At 37.5% G+C, this 19,693-nt stretch overlaps 1 protein-coding gene across 3 annotated transcripts in view; it reads right to left on the reverse strand.

The window, feature by feature from the left end:
- Positions 1-19,693, reverse strand: part of LOC127651849 (dehydrogenase/reductase SDR family member on chromosome X-like) — a 131,209-nt gene that overhangs the window by 19,449 nt on the left and 92,067 nt on the right. For 2 of the 3 annotated variants that reach the window (XM_052137883.1, XM_052137884.1), the window contains exons 5-7: positions 17,108-17,209; positions 13,130-13,337; positions 8,614-8,821 (exon numbers count right to left, since the gene is read on the reverse strand). In XM_052137883.1, the coding sequence (XP_051993843.1) occupies positions 8,614-8,821; positions 13,130-13,337; positions 17,108-17,209 (518 nt within the window). The remainder of the gene's footprint in view (positions 1-8,613; positions 8,822-13,129; positions 13,338-17,107; positions 17,210-19,693) is intronic. The other variant, XM_052137885.1, reaches the window with a different exon arrangement.

Consider the following 19,693-nt stretch of genomic DNA (forward strand, 5'->3'; position numbering starts at 1 on the left):
CTTGCCTTGCTTGTATGAACCAGGAACATTTGCCTGTACACCGTCTCACGTGATACAACAGCATGACTTTGATTTCCAGGAAGCGCTACTACTGGCACAGCGACAACAAAAGTGCCACTGGTATGAAACCTCTAAGTTTTTGAATGAAACCTGTTTGGGGTAGTGTTTCGTTTGATATGCGGCTTTAAAACAAAAGTTTGATATGTGTGCTGATAAATATGATGTCCACATATGTTGAAAATAGGACCACATTCCCTCAAAAGTTGAAAAAAACATGTTAGTTATTTTGAATATTTTTCAACATTAACATCTGTGGTTCAATTCGCTTCATTTTAATATAAATTTAGCATTTACATTTATTCATTTGGCAGACGCTTTTATCCAAAGCGACTTACAAAAGAGGAAAACATAAGCGAATCATCTTACAGAGACAGTGGTACGAAAAGTGCCATACTATCAGATTTTCTATAGCTTTTCTTAACTTAGTCCCGCTGTCCACATATGAAGACATAATTTTTTAGGAAAACGATTTGCTTGTTTATTAGGTGCTACTAGTTACAAATCAAAAAGGGAAATGGAAAATGCACACAGTGGTCAAGCGGGGGTCTCAGGAGGTTACTATAACAGTTGTTTTTTTTCTTAGTTTGGCTCCAGACAACTCAACCGCAACGTTGCAACTATTTAGAAAAGATGCAGTTGTAAAAACTGTTGGTAGAACACAATCAATCTGAATGCAGAATGCAGCATACATTTATTGAAAGTCGGTGTACTTTAGTTTTGAAAGCGCATTTCATTTACAGGAAAGATGTCACATTTTCCCCTATGTCTTTTGTATTCTATGTTCAATGCACAGCAAAACATTTTACCCAACCCCCATAAAAAAAAAAGAAGAAAAATCTAAATTTTCAGCTGTCCAATAGAGTTTTGAGTGTTTGTTGCCCACCCCTCCTCCCCAAAGTTTTATTGATTTTTGCCTTTTGATCATTAGACAAAGCAGTTAACGGTTACAGGGAACTGTTGAAAAGAAAGAGAGGGAGAATTACATTTTACAAAATTAAATCTGTTTAAATTAGATATCTACATATTTGCAGATGGTATATGATTAAAGTTTTATTGTTAATTGCCTTTTTATCATTAGACAAGACTGCTTACAGGGTGAGCGCTTTAACATAATGAGTACATATGCAACTCTCAAGGCTCTAATATGTGGGTCCTTATAAATGAGAGAGAATAAACTGTAATTGGTAATTTACATGTCTCAGACAGCTCCTTCACATGCTACCAGACGATTCCCTGTGCCGTTGCGCCTAAACAACTAATCGGCCAAATGGGAACATTTATCAGGCCAATGCGCAGATAATATAAACATACCAAATACCGACCGATTTACTGGCCTCTGCAATCGGTCAACCGTTTCTCAGCCCAGCACCAAGCTGAAACAGATTTTATCCAAATAGGCAGTGTATAAGGCATAATGCTACATCTACCTATTTAGTATAGTTTGTAGACTTTGGAACAATGGGGTCCAAAGGTCTAAAGCTGGAGCTAAACTCTACAAGTTTGTGCAAAACCTGAGGATCCATGTTTTCCCATCATGCACTGAGATTGTTCCAAAGAGCATATTGTGTGCTTCAGTGGAATAAAATTACAACTCCATGATGATCATTATTGGGGGATTGTCCGGGATTTGAACCCAAGTATACAAGAGCATTACATAGTATTTTCATCATAATTTCTTTTGTGTTTGTTTAAATTAGATTTTGAATAATTTTCAATGTGAACTTGAAAGACTTTTGAACCCCACTGTAAATTTTGTGTAATTTCAGAATTTGTTTTTTTTCCCTTTCTTCCATTTTCTTCCACTGATCTGTAATCCAAGAGGTGTAACAAATATTCTTAAAGAAGATGAAAGAATCACCTCTTATTAACACACACAAACCTCCATAGACATAATGAGTTTTATACTGTACAAACTATAGATTCTTTCCCCTAACCCTCACAAAAAACTTTCTGCATTTTTAAAAATATTTTTTAAGTGATATGAATTATGAGAACACTAGAAATGTAAGCCACATTTATAGTATAATACCCTTGTAATTACCTATTTGTAACCTAAAAAGTCCTAGTAAACCACCCAAATCCCCACACACACACACACACACACACACACACACACACACACACACACACACACCTTTAAAGCAAAGAGACAAGATAAATCCAATTATTGTTCACCCTGACATAGTGGCTCAACGCCTTTAGATTTCAAGATGAATTTCAAGAGATTGGGTGAGACAGACAGATGAGAAGAAGAAAAGAAAGAGTGAAAACAGTGTCTCCGGGATACACTGTGCTGTCACAATGTCTTCTTGCAACATATTGGGGATGGTAGGTTTATCATAAACGATTGTCGTTCCGCAGTGCAGCTTGAATAGCAGCTATTGTCAGTCACTCTAAAGCATGTTACACAGGCACACTGTTGCTCTGTTCCAAAACCTAGAATTTCCAAAGGAAGCCACATTTTAAGGCAACACATGTGTAATACCAAAAAATTAGGACTCCAGACTAAAAAAAGATTCATTTGGAACCATTGGCTCCTAAACCTGAACAATGAGGAACGAAAAGGCTGTTTTAGTTGCCAAATCAAATAATTTCTCGATTTAGATTATTGCTCAGAAGACAAAGGCAAGGAAGCCCCATTAATTAAGGCTGATAACCGGTCTATAATCGGTATCTCGCTCTCTAGTATTAAGATGCAGTAGAATAGAACCAATTCAAGAAACAAACTTTTCCCAAAGTCTAAGTGGGAGTTTGAATTACTGAAAGAACTAGTACCGACATAGGTCGCATATTCATTGCAGTGGGCATTAAATCTCTTAATCTCCCATCCTCCACAATATTAATCAGCCAATAGTCGGTGGCTATCCGCTTTCCAACAACAACCATGAAGCTGCGTTCATGATTCGCATCAGAGCATCAACACCAGCGTTAAACGGCACTTTGAACTCCATGCTTTCAGACAAAAATGTCTCATTCTGCTTTTTGGTAACAGTTAAGACTTGACGTGCTCCAGTGGTAATTAAAACATACCTTACATAGGTCTCATCTAGGCTTTTTTGTACATCAAATAGTGTTAAGAGTTCATTTCTCCATCATTTCAAGGAAGCGCTGTTGTGTGCGTTTGTGATGTGTCTGTCAGTGTAATACCTCAGGGTGGACACATTACAAAGGTTCCTACCTCCTAAGACGTGTTGGTTAATGCTGTATTAATTGTAAATGTATATATATATATATATATATATATATATATATATATATATATATCACAGTTATAGTCAGAAGTATACATATACCTTATGTTACATATGCCAAATACATTTAAACTCAGTTTTTCACAATTCCTGAAATTGAATAATAGAAAACAGTCCCTGTCTTAGGTCAGTTAGGATCACTACTTTATTTTAAGAATATGAAATGTCAGAATAATAGTAGAGAGAATTATTTTTTTACAGCTTTAATTTCTTTCATTACACTCCCAGTGAGTCAGAGGTTTACATACACTTTGTTAGTTAACTGGGGTCAAACATTTTGGGTAGACTTCCACAAGCTTCTCACAATAAGTTGCTAAAATTTTAGCCCATTCCTTCAGACAGAACTGGTGTAACGGAGTCAGGTTTGTAGGCCTCCTTGCTCGCACACACTTCATTTCTGCCCACAAATTTTCTTTCAAACTAAGATCAGGCCTTTGTGATGGCCGCTCCAATACCTTGACTTTGTTGTACTTAAGCATTTTGCCACAACTTTGGAGGTATACTTGGGATCATTGTCCATTCGGAAACCCATTTGTTACCGAGCTTTAACTTCCCGGCTGATGTCTTGAGATGTTGCTTCACTATATCCACATAATATTCATTCCTCATGATGCCACCTATTTTGTGAAGTGCACCAGTCCGTCATGCAGCAAAGCACCCCCACAACATGATGCTGCCACCCCCATGCTTCACTGTTGGAATAGTGTTCTTCGGCTTACAAGCCTCACCCTTTTTCCTCCAAACATAACAATAGTCATTATGGCCAAACAGTTCAATTTTTGTTACATCAGAACAGAGGACATTTCTCCAAAAAGTAAGAGCTTTGAGCACTTGCTAACTATAGTCTGGCTTTTTATGGTGGTTTTGGAGCAGTGGCTTCTTCTTTGCTGAGCAGCCTTTCAGGTTATGTCGATATAGGACTAGTTTTAATGTGGATATCAATACTTGTCTTTCTGTTTCCTCCAGCATCTTCACAAGGTCCATTGCTGTTGTTCTGGGATTGATTTGCACTTTTTGCACATGTTAACTTCTGACCCACTGGAATTGTGATATAGTCAATAAAAATGAAACAATCATTCTGTAAACAATTGTTGGAAAAATTACTTGTGTCATGCACAAAGTAGATGTCCTAAATGACTTGCCAAAACTATAGTTTGCTAATATGAAATCTGTGGAGTGGTTAAAAAATTAGTTTTAATGACTTGAGCCTAAGTGTATGTAAACATCTGACATCTATATATATATATATATATATATATATATATACACATACATACATACACAAACACATACTACCAGTCAAAACTTTTGAAACATTTGACTGAAATGTTTCTCATGATCTTAAAATCTTTTGACCTGAAGGCGTATGCTTAAATGTTTGAAATTACTTTTGTAGACAAAAATATAATTGTGCCACAATATTAGTTTTATTATAAAACAAGAATTTAATAAAAAAAAAAAAGGTTTTGAAAGAAGCCAATAAGTGCCCAAAATAGATGGGAACTCCTCATCCCAGGGTGATAACTCAAGAAGTTGGTTGAGAAAATGTCAAGAGTACATGTCTGCAAATTCTAGGCAAATGGTGACTACTATGAAGATGCTAAAATATAACACAGTTTTTATTTATTTTGGATTTTGTTTAGTCACAACATAAATCCCATAGTTCCATTTACATTATTCCATAGTTCCCTATCTGTCACTCACTCGACGTTGAGTATATGAAGTGACTGACACTAGGGGTCACTCTTGGGAGCCAGAGACTCCTCCTGATCTTTGATAAAAGGCCAATGGGAATTGGCGAGAGGTATTTGCATGCCACTCCCCCGCACATACGGGTATAAAGGAGCTGGGGTGCGAACCGCTCATTCAGATTTTCACTTCGGAGCCGAGTGGTCGCTATTTTATTGAGAAATAAGCAAGCTGAATTCCCACTGCTTACATTCACCTCTGCTGGATTCTGACACCACATTACAGCGGCTCTTCCCCCTCTCTGCACTGGTGCACTGCAGAGACCGCACATGGGCGCTTCGGCAGAACAAACCTAAAAGAGTATATTCAAAAAGAGTATAATTCCTAAAAGAGTATTGCTTGCACATAGCGATTCCTAAAAGAATATATTCTATATATATTCTAAATAGAGCGGCACACACGGAAATATCTTTTTAAAGACATGTCTTTTTCCATTTGTGTCTTTCATGCATGGGCACTGCCTACGCTGCGACATAATTCATGGATGCTTTAATTCTTTGTCTTCTTCGGTGGACAGCGGAAAGAAAGCGCTGTCTCCAAGCAGAGGATCGCCCAATGGATCATTGATGCCATAGCTATGGCATTCCAAGGCCAGCACGTGCCGTCCCCTGCAGGCCTACAAGCCCATTCTACCAGGGGTGTGGCGGCCTCCTGGGCCCTGCCCAGTGGTGCCTCACTAACAGAGATATGCAGAGCATCAGGCTGGGCTACACCCAACACCTTTGCGAGGTTCTATAATCTCTGTGTTGTGCTGGTTTCGTCCTGTGTCTTAGCAGGAACGAACAGGTAAATCCGGGACAGTTGGCCGGGTGTATTGCTTGCACATAGCGACTTTCACCTCCATGGAACTGAAGACATGCGCTGTTGACTCCCAGTAGTGTTCACAAGATGTGTTCCCTGGATGAATTCCTCCTAGCCCTGTGGCAAACGAGTTTGCAGAGAAACTCGCTGCCGGCTGACGTATCTCTTGATGTGATATTAATGTAATGTAAACACAGCTGTTAATATAAACTCAAAAAAAGAAACGTCCTTTCACTTTCAACTGCTTTTATTTTCAGCAAACTTAACATGTGTAAATATTTGTATGAACATAAAAAGATTCAACAACTAAGACATAAACTGAACAAGTTTCACAGACATGTGACTAACAGAAATGGAATAATGTGTCCCTGAACAAAGAGGGGGTCAAAATCAAAATAAATGTAAGTATCTGGTGTGGTTACAAGCTGCATTAAGTGCTGAAGTGCATCTCCTTCTCATGGACTGCACCAGATTTGCCAGTTCTTGCTATGAGATGTTACCCCACTCTTCCACCAAGGCACTTGCAAGTGCCCGGACATTTCTGGGGGGAATGGCCCTAGCCCTTACCCTCTGATACAACAGGTCCCAGACGTGCTCCATGGGATTGAGATCCGGGCTCTTTGCCGGCCATGGCAGAACTCTGACTTTCCTGTCTTGCAGGATATCACGGACAGAAAGAGCAGAATGGCTGGTGGCATGTCATATCAGCATGAGCCTGCAGGAAGGGTACCACATGAGGGAGGAGGATGTCTTCCCTGTAACGCCCCAGACCAAAACGATCCTGCTCCAGAGTACAGGCCTCATTCCTTCGACAAAAAACGCGAGTCCGTTCATCACCCCTGGTGAGACAAAACTGCGACTCGTCAGTCAAGACACTTTTTGCCAGTCCTGTGTGGTCCAGCGAAGGTGGGTTTGTGCCTATAGGCGACGAGGATAAGTTTTGTTTTAGAAGGAAATGTGCACCAAAACATACATAAATTTGTGTATGTTTGTGCATATCATTTCACACCGGACTGCTTTGTGAATGAGTGTCAATATAAAGCAGGATTTTCAATTTTTTTTATTCTCAAACATAGAACAGTACCAACTGTTCGTGTTCCAGCTTTATATCCTGAAGATGTAAGCATCGTAATTTATATTTTGGGAATGTTTTCAAACCGCCTTTCCGAATGTGCTTGTTAGCTGTTTCCATGGCTAATGCAGCTAAAGTTACCATTGTCTCTGACTGTATTCACGGAGACCAGAGCTATGTCAGGGGCGGGGAGCAGCAGCTCATTTGCATTTAAAGAGACACGCATGAAAACAGCATCTTTTTGATTCCACCCAAAAAGAGGCATTTACAGCATGGTATAATAAATTATCCGTGGCATATTTTGAGCTGAAGCTTCACAGACATGTTCTGGGGATACCTGAGACTTATATTACATCTTGTAAAAAGGGACATAATAGGTCTGTTTAATTGTTTATGGTTCACTGAACAACCATGGAAAACATTGTTTAAACCCTTTACAATAAAGATATTGTAAAGTTATTTGGATTTTTACAAAATTATCTTTAAAATACAGTGTCCTGATTGAGGGATTGAGTTTATAAGCAGAAGGGGAAAAAAATCTTATATTTCAAACTAATGGATCTATGTGATATGTAAATGCAGCCTAATATACCTGCTGCTCTCTGTTATAGGCATTCAGACATTCTGACTATCCTAATATATCTAATAATCCTAATATATCTAATAATCAAATTTAAGTAATTTAAGAATTACATTACCTTTTTAATGTTTTTTGTATAATTTTTATCTAAATATATATTTATTAAATGTTTAAATGCTACTGTTACTGAAAAAGTACAGCAAGTTCACGCTGTTCTCCATTTAATTACTGGGTCTTGAATAATTACTTCAAGCAACGTTTACAAAATAAAAAGTGAAGGCTCCATTGTTTTAATTTAATGAGTGTTTTTTAAAGCATATCTGCTTATTTATTAAGTACAACACAACACCTAATACTTCACGTAACATCACCAAACATAATTTTAATGAACAAAATGTCTATGTGTAACTGGCTTAAATAACTAGTGACCTGACTCATAATGTGTATCTGGATCAGGAAAGCCCAGCATTTAGTTAACTAGTAACTTAGTTTATCTATGTGTGCATTTGTTTAAACTGATGACCTAATATTGCTACATGTGCCATTGCAGATTAGGTTAAAAACACTCTTCTATGTGTCATGGCCAGAAGCTGACTTTACCGTGTAAGCTGATAGAAAAAAACCCCAGCAACCACCTGAGAACATAGCATGCAAAACTGAGCAATTTATAAGTTAGACAAAGCAAAATCTTGCAAGTTGATAGGCTAACTGATTGCATGTCAAAGCACCTATCAGTTTACACCATGCAAACTAATTGGCTTAACACATCACACATGAGGAAGCGGATTGGCTTATATATGATTTCCTGTGCACTCCCCTCTGTCCAATAAATAATATGAAACATATTAATTCAATTAAATGACTCCTTACATGTCTGAAACTGAAGCTCCAATAATACTACATCTCAAGAATTCTCTCCCAAGCCCAGACAGACACCTGAATAACCCATAACTCCCAGAGACTCAGACCTAGTTTGGCTGACTTTCCAAAGTTTGGAAAGTAATTTAATTAAGGCATTCCCAATATATCCAGGCAATTATTATCCTCCAGTACACTTGTCTAATGGGGTTTTATAGAGTGCAATCTGCAATTTGCCTTACCCTGAAGAGCAGTTTAACGAAAGGCTTCTTGGCCAACTGGGCTGGGCTACACAGATTGTCATACAACGCTGTGTCCACCATGCCTGGGTCCACTGCATTAACCATTACTGAGTCTCCTCTGGCCCACATCTGGTCTTGAAGGTGATAGGAGAACAGCAGCAGGGCCAGTTTACTTTGGGCATAAGCACCGTGGGCACTATAACACATCCTGAGAGAGAGAGAGAGAGAGAGAGAGAGAGAGAGAGAGAGAGAGAGAGAGAGATGAAGAGAGAGAGAGAATGGGAGAAAAGAAAGAGGCTCTAAGGTGCTAGCAGAATACAAAGAGTAGGTACATTGGTTTTAGGCTAGTTACGCTGCATCCAAAACAATCCTGACCAGCAACAAGAGGATTTGCAATAGAATATTAAAGGGGTCATGTCATGAGGAACAATATTTTCCAAAAAATATCCAAAATGTGCTTAAAAACCTACACTGCCGTTCAAAAGTTTGGGGTCACTTGCCTAAAATGTTTCACGTGATGTTAAAAATATTTTTATCTGAAGGCGTATGCTTAAAATGTTTTACTTAAAATAAAAAAAGGTTTTGATTTGATGAATTGGACCAAATAATAAAGAAAAGCAGTCAATAAGTGCCCAACATAGATGGAAACTCCTTTAATACGGTTTCCCAGTGTGATACGTCAAGAAGCTGGTTGAGAAAATGGCAAGAGTACATTTCTGCAAATACTAAGCTTCTATCAAAAGTAGTAGATGCTTAAATGTTACGTTTTTTATTTATTTTGGATTTTTTTATTCACTACATAATTCCCATAGTTCCATTTCTGTTATTCCACAATTTCGATGACTTCACTATTATTCTAAAATGTGAAGAAAAAATTATAATAAAGAATGAGTAAGTGACCCCATACTTTTGAACGGCAGTGTATATGCTATCTTTTGGTGGATTAATTTAGTTTTTTTATTTGATAAGGAGACATGGAAACACATTTACAAAATAAATTCCAAGATGTGCATCACAAAAAGAAACATGACTTTGCAATAATTCACTCATTCCTGGACTAACCAGCAGACAAATCTTTGCATCTCAAATGTTGCCCTGGAAATTCTGAAATGTCATAGACAAAGCCTGTGCTCAAAATGATCGACTACAATTACTTCGCAGAACTGCCTGACATGCTTTTGTTTCCAGATATAAGGCATCTGCCGCCGATCGCAAGCAAACATGTGGTTTGTGAGAGCATTTTGTCAAGGTGCTTTAAACCACAAGTAATTTATTAAATTGGACAAAAGAGTCATAGTGGCTTGTGCAGTAGTGGTGGTGATTTTGATTCATCTCAGTGACTCAAGTCTTTTGAATCTATTCACCAAAAAGATTTGTTCAGATTCGCTCATTGATTTGTTCATTTAACAATTCTGCAAATAACGCCTTTGGACCAGTAGATGGTACCTGCTACAAACAACCTAAAACAGGTAAACAATTCTATTAAACCTACCTGCCTATCATTTGTATAGAGGTCCGTACACAACCGCTAGCCCCAATTTGTAACTGAGTGTGTGTGTTTAACATACTGATTTCTCTTTGTTTGTGTGTGTGTGTGTGTGTGTGTGTGTGTGTGTGAAAGTGAGGGACAGTGAGCTTACCTCACTCCAGAACACCAAACCAAGCTCTGATGTGTGGCTGTTGGGGCAGAGTTTTCCCTTGAGGCACCGGGCCAGATCAACTTTTGATAGTGATTGTTCAAAAAGGGGGTTTGTAAAAAGTACACACACAGTCCAAAGTGAAAACATATTCCTGACATGCGTGCGGTTAGTACCCCATTCGGCGTGTTCCACTGCAAAATATGTCTGAACTTTCCCGTTTCCAAAGGCTGGCTTCCTTCCATTCTGGCACGCTCTCTTCACGTTCACACACTCTTGATCAGGCATCTATTGATGGGGAAAGAGAGTGGTTGCTGGGGAGAGACCAGTACCTCTGACACCACCCCTTTTACCTGTATCTGGACAGGTAAGCTCCATCCTGCCCCCTCTAGTGTATGGGATGTGTAATATGGAAGTGTGGTGTCTAAACTAAAGTGTACCCTATCGTAACAGTGCCAAATAACCTTCTTTGATGTCTTTTGTTGTCTTTTACATTTTGAAAGAGTGAATTTAATGGAAACAAGAGCACAAGAGGCTTTCACAACCAGAACAAGTTGTCAGCAGATCTTCATTCACAAACTAGATGACGGAGTGATTCATTAATTTTGTTTATGAACGAGTTTATAAGTACATTCGGTTTGTTCATGAACGAGGCATCTAATCTTGTTCAGACTCAACATCTTCAGTGATTAGGTGTATTCATTAAATGGGTGAAAACAATGACATGCTTCTTCTCAGCCTGCATTCGAATGCTGTTGGCTCAAGCTATAGTCAGTCTTTACAAGTAAGAAAAGCCACCAAAGCAGTCTTGCACTTCAAAAAAGAGCTCACTGGCTAACCCCAACCCTTCGTTCACTTGAAAGATTAATTCAAAAACACTGATTTGTTCACAAACACCACCATTGTCCAGTGGCAACAACTTCCATTTTGTGCCAGTTTTCCAAGAAATTACCATTTTGCTCTCTTGAACACATGGGATAGAATCGTGGACTTTATTCGCAAATTGTTGTTGTAATATATATATTATATATATATATATATATATATATATATATATATATATATATATATATATATATATTTTTTTTTAATAAGTTCAATTTGTAACTAGGATGGAGACATTACAAGTGAAGCTTGAAGTAATGGCATTCAGAACCCATTTAACTTCTGTAATGTGACATATCCAAGACAAATTTAACACCAGACTTGAAGTTGGTGTTCCATAGGAGAATGTATCAGCGCAGCTATCTGGCCATTGTCTCTATATAAAAGGTGGTTGAAGGGGAAGAGTTGAAAAAAAAGAAAAAAGGGCTTGGTGACCTCAGCCGAAAAGGAGTCACATCAGAGTCGGGGGAAGTTATTACTTACTTTTGATGAAAGACCATGAATAAAAACTTTTTCTTTGGAATAACATATAAGAATCATTCACCCCAAGAAACTTGTACTAAGAGAGTTAATGGGGTCAATTTAGGTTTGGCTATTTATTTTGCACTAGGTCAACAGATACATAGAAAGAGAAAAGAAAATCTCAAAAGGTAGGTTCTAACTAAGTATAGGGTCTTAGGCAGATGAAATGATGGATATCTAGAGACAGAGACCCTCACATTCACAAACGGCCAAATATTCATGCCAAAGTCTTGCATTTCTGTGCAAGTTCAGTTTTTAGAAGTCCTAGAATGAAGAATCGAAGTCTAATCTTTCACCTGACTCATTTATCTGTTATTTATACCAGCAGATGTCTTTGCGCCCACCCTGTCCAATTTGCCTCTGTCACCTTGAAGTACACATTTATTCAGAATCTTCTGTGCCAGCCCACAGCATGAGCACCCCCCACACACTAAACATACAGCATGACAAATCATCACCAGTTGCAGGCAGAAACCTTGTTTGCTGTATTGGATTTGTCGTTTGTCATTATTTATTGTAATTCTCAAAACCGCCCCTTTCTGCCTCCCAGGACACTTTGCAGCATTCAATCAATAGACACATGGTGCTCTGAATCACGATGCATGTTATAGCGACTGCTGTACACCACTGCAGTAACGGTTAAGGAATCTCAAGACCGAAATGCAATAAAAACAGACCAGAGAAAAATAGGTTGGAGGAGTGGCAATATTTTGACAATTAAAGCAGGCATCAAAACGATGGACTGGTCTGCACTACAAGAAGATGTGTGTTCAGTAAGTGACAGGGTGGAACTTAAATTTGGGACTAAAGAATACATAATTCCTAAAGTAAGAGTAATAAGACTAAATAATTGTCTTTGAATGATTATTTAACCCCAAAATGTCAATTCTGTCAACATTTACTGACCCTCAGTTCACTCATCTTTCTTGTTGACTTACTATCAGCTGTGGCAGAAAGTTCACCATTCACTTATATTATATTATATTATATTATATATTATATATATATATATATATATATATATATATATATACACACACACACACACACACACACACACACACGCGCGCGCTCTCTCTATGTCGCACCACTGTCCGCAGTCGTCCTTTATCCCTCTCGGAGGCTTGATTAGCCTGATGACTGGATGTGTAGAATCATGACCCAGCCCCGCCCTCCGCCCTGTCACATTCTCGATTCGTGTATTCAAATATATTTGTAATGGATTAACGCACAAATAGCTACGTATCTTAATGAGATCAGGCTGAACATTCTGCCTAATATCTCCTTTGGTGTTCCACAGAAAATGAATGCCTAATGGGTTTGGAATAACATAAGGGTGACTAATTGATGACATAATTTTCATGTGAAAATTTTCATTTCTTTATGATTAAGCTTGTCTTTTCCATTGAAAGAAAAAGGCTGGGGGCTAAATGAGAATCTCACATGTAATGCAATATATATTCTAATCATACCTTCCCTGCAAGTCGTCCAGAGATAATCTTCCACCATAGTGGGTAGCTGAAGACATAATCACTATTCGTGAACATTTCTCAGGTTTGCCTGACGTTTTCAGCACATCTAGCAACAGGTTAGTCAACAGGAAATGGCCCAGGTAGTTTAGCCCAAAGTGCAGTTCAAACCCATCCACTGTACTCCTCTCAGGAACAAGCATAATGCCAGCTGCAACCATAAAGGGACATAATTACTGAGATAATATGAACAGAACAGATATGCAGGACACATGGTACAATACTTCCAGACTTGATTAAAATGATTTAAACTTACACTGGCCCACATGTGAGGACACAGGTGATTTGGTAAGAGATTTTCGGAGTCACTTTTCCAACTGGTTTGAAAAGCTATGAACTTCATTTGCCCTGGGGAATATCATATGCAGCTCTCTGAATAACGTGGATTAAGTATTACTGGTTCATTGATTTGTCTTTCTTGACATATTTTAACTAATCAGGGTTCAGATTTTAGTATGTCTTAGTATGAATGTGAACCAGGGAGAAACCATTTCCTCTGCTAATGTTCTTAACATGCCACTTTCTGTATAATTCATGTTCTTGCTGAAAAGAAATAATGTCTCATATGAAAAGACGTTTAGATCATCATGTCGCATTTACAAATAATCTAACAAACCCTTCCGCAGAAATGCATTTTAGTGTCTTTAATGGAGTGTAGCAAAAAGATAATTTAAGTAGGTGAATCCCAATATTAAATGGATGAAATCTGGTTTAAAACCCTATTTGAGACTGAGTTCCAGCATTGATGCAGAAATAAGCTTCTTCCTTTGAAATTATGTTTCATCATTATTGTGCTCTTAACAGAATTACAGCTCAGTTCAGTGGAGAAAACAGTAATCAGGATTATAAAAATGTCCTCTTCAATAGCATATTGAATGAAAATTAAACAATATGGGGGGAATTCACTAAGAATTCATTGTGTCTACTGATCGTGTTGTTAATTTGCATGCGCTGTCTGCATTGTTTAAGAGATCAATTCACTAAAAGGAATTATGCGAATCAGGTAACAACGCAAACAATTGCTGAACACAATTTGCAAAGCATATTTCCAGATCCTGTGGGTCAGTTCTGAGTAGGGCTGTCAACAGAGCTGAGAAAATAAATAGATTTTTTTTTTTAGATCATTTCAGTTAGATGTAAAAGACTGTAGACTGTAAAAGCTACAAGACATCACCAGATTTTTTCGGGTCAGTTTTTCAAGTATGACTTCGGGTTCAACAATAAACAGGCCTACCCAACTTGCTTTGTGCCCGCAATCTCACCCAGAGACATGCGCTAATGGAATATCTAGGGGCTGTTCACACCAAACATGTTGCATTTTGCAAACGTCTGCTCTGTTTTCCCAGTGTTTTACTATGTAAACACATGATGGATGGATGTCTTTAACTGTTGCATCTTGCCTAGTGCTGGACCGGCAAATCTGTTAGAAACCGTGTTAAATTAAAAACAACATCAAGTTTAAAAAACTGATGTTTCAGAGCTTGATAAAGTATAAGGCAATGTTTTTGGTTTTTTTTCCCTTCTGCTCTGGCTTTCTGAGGGGCCGCCATGCACTGTATGTAATACATTTATGAATGTTGCCAATGATTCTTACATAAAATACAGCCTAAGGATTGAGCAATTTTAGGTTCAGGATGGGTTCAGGCTTAAAATCTGATGGTACAGTTTGAGTCAGGTTGGGTCACATGGTCTCGGGTATGGTTTGGTTTTAGGTTTCATTTTAAGGCCAGTGAAGACCTCTAAGCCAAACAGCACTGTGTTATATTGTTTATTTAAAAGAACATAACTGGCTTTTCACAAAAGTCCATTCCATTTAAAAATAAAGTATATAAAATTATAAAATCAAAACATTAAGCCAGTTTATATTCTCAAATCCAAAGTAAAAAAGTAAAACTAGAATAGAAACTCCTCAATAGACAGCTCTAGCTATGTTAACTTAGTGTTGAAATACTGTACCTGTGCTGCAGTATTCAAGCATCAAAATACAAAAAGTTGTATGTAGAGTAGTATTATTCCCTGATAGTGGTATTCAGGTTCACTTGGTTGTGAAGCAGAATTTGCGAATCAGACTCATTGCTAAACAGCATGAATTGTCACTGAGCCCAGTGCTTACAATAGGGTCTGTTCAGACAGGAAGCTTGACAGAGAGAACAGAATGGAACAGGACGCGGGACTCTCGAGACACACTTTCTGAAACTGATCTCCTTTCCTGACATTGTGTTTCAAAACGCACTGCTTATAAATATATAAGAGCAATGCCCAAAGACCTCAAACTATTAGAATCTGCATTTTATCTTAAATTCGTCAAGTATTTGTATTTCGAGGATGCAGCAGACTATTACAATCTGGCATATTTTACTGTGACTATACAGCATTACTCCATGACTGCAATCCTGACACCTGATTTTATAGTCAGTATCTATAAAACGTCTAGTACGCTCGACTGAACTGCTTGTCTGGATTTATGCCCAGTTATAACACACTTCTCATTTTTCTTCAAATTATTAATTACTGTTGCTATGAAGAATAAAGATAGTGAATTTCCCCATGTTTTATTTTTTATTAAACTAAACAGACTCATGCTGTTAAGTGTAGCATTTAAATCTAAGGCATCCAAATGTTATTGATCTGTAATCAACTCAATGTCCTCTGGTACTCTGTTGGACACACAGTGTCCTGTCTCGCCTGAGCACTAGAGGGGTCAAACGCTGACCTTTTCACATCATTAGAGCCTCAATGAAGTGGTACAAACGCATTTGTCCATCATCTTCCATTAGTAGGTGTGTATGTGTGTGTGTGTGTGTGTGTGTGTGTGTGCTACAGAGAACAAATAAGAAAAGGGGACAGTGAATTATTAATTCATCCTGTTATGGAGAGGACAGTGTGTGACTGTTCCTGTCATTTTGAGACACTCCCTGGGGCAGTCTTCTAAATAAAAGTCATTCAGTTAAAACAAACAACCCCTAAGGCCCTCAGGGCGACATAGACCAGACATGTCCAACAGAGTGTGATAAGGAGGGTGCAGGAGATTTCAGGTTGAAAGACAAAATGTGCAGCTTTTCAAAATAAAAGCTCAAATACGTTGTATGAATCTGCACAGGTTTGTTTATGAATAAACCATAAAAAGTACAGTACATTATGTTACAAAAAAGTTGCTGTGGTTTAAAAGGAAAAAAAATAAAAAAAAATCACCTATAATGAAAGCCTATTCAGACAGAGATAGTTTTTACTGAGAAGGTTAGTGAAATTTACATTTAACAGACATACTTTGTGATTTTAATGCTGTTTGAATCGAACACATCAGTGTTTTTCTCAAACAACTTCAGAAAAATTACCGAGTAAAATTCCTAAATATTTTGGCTAATTTCAGGGGTCCTTTGAGAAATCTAATCCAGTCTGGATTGCAATGTTTAATTGCTGTACATTTTCTCTAAATACTAAATACCTCCAGATTTAGCTGTAAAGTGCACCTTCATTATGGATTTCTTGGCAGAAAATAACAGTTAGTGGAGCAAATACTGCTTTCATCTCATCTGAAATAAAAATGTCATTAAATCAATAAGGAGAGTCTGATCACAGAAAAGCAACTGTAGTAGCAATTTTAGGTATGAAATTAACTAAACGTAATAAATTCCTTCCCTTAATTATATACATAATGTTATAATTATAATCACATATACAACACATACTGTATACAAGTCTTACAAGTTTATTTCAATAGGTTTTTTGATGCACCACCTAAAGCACGACCTTCTGGATTGTCTGGAAGGACCACTTCCAGACAATAAACATCTTAGTAAATTTGACAAAGATCCCAATCATATTCAAATCAGTACACAATGTTTATAACTGTAATTCAAACTTTTAAATAAATTAATCACATCCTAATATTGCTTTAGAGTAATTCAGAAAAATACATACCATTATTGACAAGAACATGAAGTGGCAAGCCTCTAGCTTTGAATCTCTGGACAAATTGCCGCACAGATGTTAAAGAGGCCAAATCCATGAACATGAACTCCACTGAAAACAAACATTTTATTAAAAATCTGTATGAATGCAACTATACCAATTAGGCAAAAAGTTGAAAAGATTTTCTGAAGGTCAGCACAAGTATGTGAATGACAATAAATTGAATCATCAAATAATGCAGGACCTCTGAGTGAACGGTACATCTAGCAGTTGAAGTCAATGGCCTTTACAGAACACAAAAAGATTCATGCATACTGAATAAATCAGTTCAAGCACTCATATGATCACAGTAACTCATCTTACCTTAAAGAAATAACTGTCCTTGCTCTAAAATTTGACTTACTGAATACACAGTATATTTGCATGTAGGATGAGAAATGACAAAAATGTATCTCATTTTAATCAAGGCATTTGTCTCCTTCAAATAAAACAAGTAAACTCAGTTAGTCAGGTATTACAGGGCTTGATTTTGATGAGTAGTCATAGGCTGAATTCTCAGTCGATTCATCCAGCTTTCTCATGCTGTAGTTTATTTAATAACCTTATACTGTGGGTCTGCATATCAAAAATGTCCAATTAGTCTAATTTCAAAGCAGGCAGATTATTCCAGTAACTAACGCTCATTTAATGTCAAAAGGACATCTTTCCCTTCAACCTAAACGACGGCAATGTTTTAATAATCACTTTTTTTTTTATACAAATCTGGAGCCAATGAAACATCATACCTGGCATAAAAATCAGCTCAGAGTTTTGGTAAAACTACCCAAAAAAAGATGATATCATCCAGTTCACCAACTGCAGTGATAAAGCTATAATTATTATTGACCTAAAGAAGGTTATTATACTGTGGACTATTTCAACTCTTAAACCAATAAAGTCATGATGGCTCAACTCTATATCATCTCATATCTCTTAAGATTGGGCATTTTTAAATGGATATCAAATTTAAGTTACTAACCTTCAAAAGTAAACTAACTATCAGCCTGTCAGACTTCTTTGATATAGCACTAATGAAACTCTCTTTAAGTTTGATATTTACTCCATTTTGATGAAACAGGTTCATTTGGTCCCTAACGACTAATCTAAATAATTTTATCAGTCTTCATATCTCTTTTTAGTGGGGTCGCAATCCCAATCATAAAAACACAAGCTGGAGTTTTGCTTGCACATTATTCCTCTCTTTGTTCTTCATCAACTTTAATTAGGCTTATCATTCATTCAGTGTGACGGGACTAACCTTTCCGCTAATTATGGCTCCTAAGTGAGAATTAGACCATTAAAGATCTGCTGGGTGGACTGAGAGAAACACACACTGGATCCCTGTAAAAGAGCAGTTATAAAGCTAATGTAGTTGTAGTATGTCTTTTAGACTAAATGTAAAGCATTAAAATGAATAAAGAGCCAAGCATGATGTTGATACATTTTTTCAGGGGTGGGCTACAAACTATTCCCTACACAGATTTTTCACACCGTTAGCAACCTGTACTCAGAGAACCTTGCTGGTTTAAGTGAATTGAAGACTCACAATTGGTCACTTGCCCAGTCAGTCCACTCTAATCCTGATTTTGCAGGACAACAATGGAAAAGGAAACTGTAATCCTGTCAACAAGCCCAGATCGGTACAGAGTGGAATGATTCAGCAACTGTAACTGTTCTGTCAGATGACGGGACTTGACTAAATGGCTTAATGTGTCTGAAGTACTATATGTGTACATGCTAACAGCAAGGCCACGGCTCAAATATGACAATGTATTCACCTTTACTGTAATCTGTACAGAGTCGCGTACAGTTAGATGTGGCCCATGGTTGCCTTGCAAGTATAAATAAACTGAGGTAGGCATATGAGCAAAAATAGCATGCCAATCACATGCTAAAAGAATGGAGGTTGTGATATGGCGATTAATCGATCAAATTACCTGCAATTAATCATAATTATAAATATTTATAATTATAAATAAACTGTAGTAAATGTATAAATAAAAATTACAAATATATACAGTATAATACTTTAAATATAATCATTCAGATAATTCAAAGGCATTGCACTATAGTGGCAGATAATTAAAGCATTGATTAGACAATATAAAAACAGTATATTGTCTGGTTAATAGGGTTCTCGACTCTCGAGCCTGCTCTTTTGCATCTATAGCATGAGATATACACTCACCTAAAGGATTATTAGGAACACCTGTTCAATTTCTCTTTAATGCAATTATCTAATCAACAAATCACATGGCAGTTGCTTCAATGCATTTAGGGGTGTGGTCCTGGTCAAGACAATCTCCTGAACTCCAAACTGAATGTCAGAATGGGAAAGAAAGGTGATTTAAGCAATTTTGAGCATGGCATGGTTGTTGGTGCCAGACGGGCCGGTCTGAGTATTTCACAATCTGCTCAGTTACTGGGATTTTCACGCACAACCATTTCTAGGGTTTACAAAGAATGGTGTGAAAAGGGAAAAACATCCAGTATGCGGCAGTCCTGTGGGCGAAAATGCCTCGTTGATGCTAGAGGTCAGAGGAGAATGGGCCGACT

The sequence above is a fragment of the Xyrauchen texanus genome, chromosome 11 (genome assembly GCF_025860055.1).
Source record: "Xyrauchen texanus isolate HMW12.3.18 chromosome 11, RBS_HiC_50CHRs, whole genome shotgun sequence".
In the NCBI taxonomy this organism is placed as follows: Eukaryota; Metazoa; Chordata; class Actinopteri; order Cypriniformes; family Catostomidae; genus Xyrauchen; species Xyrauchen texanus.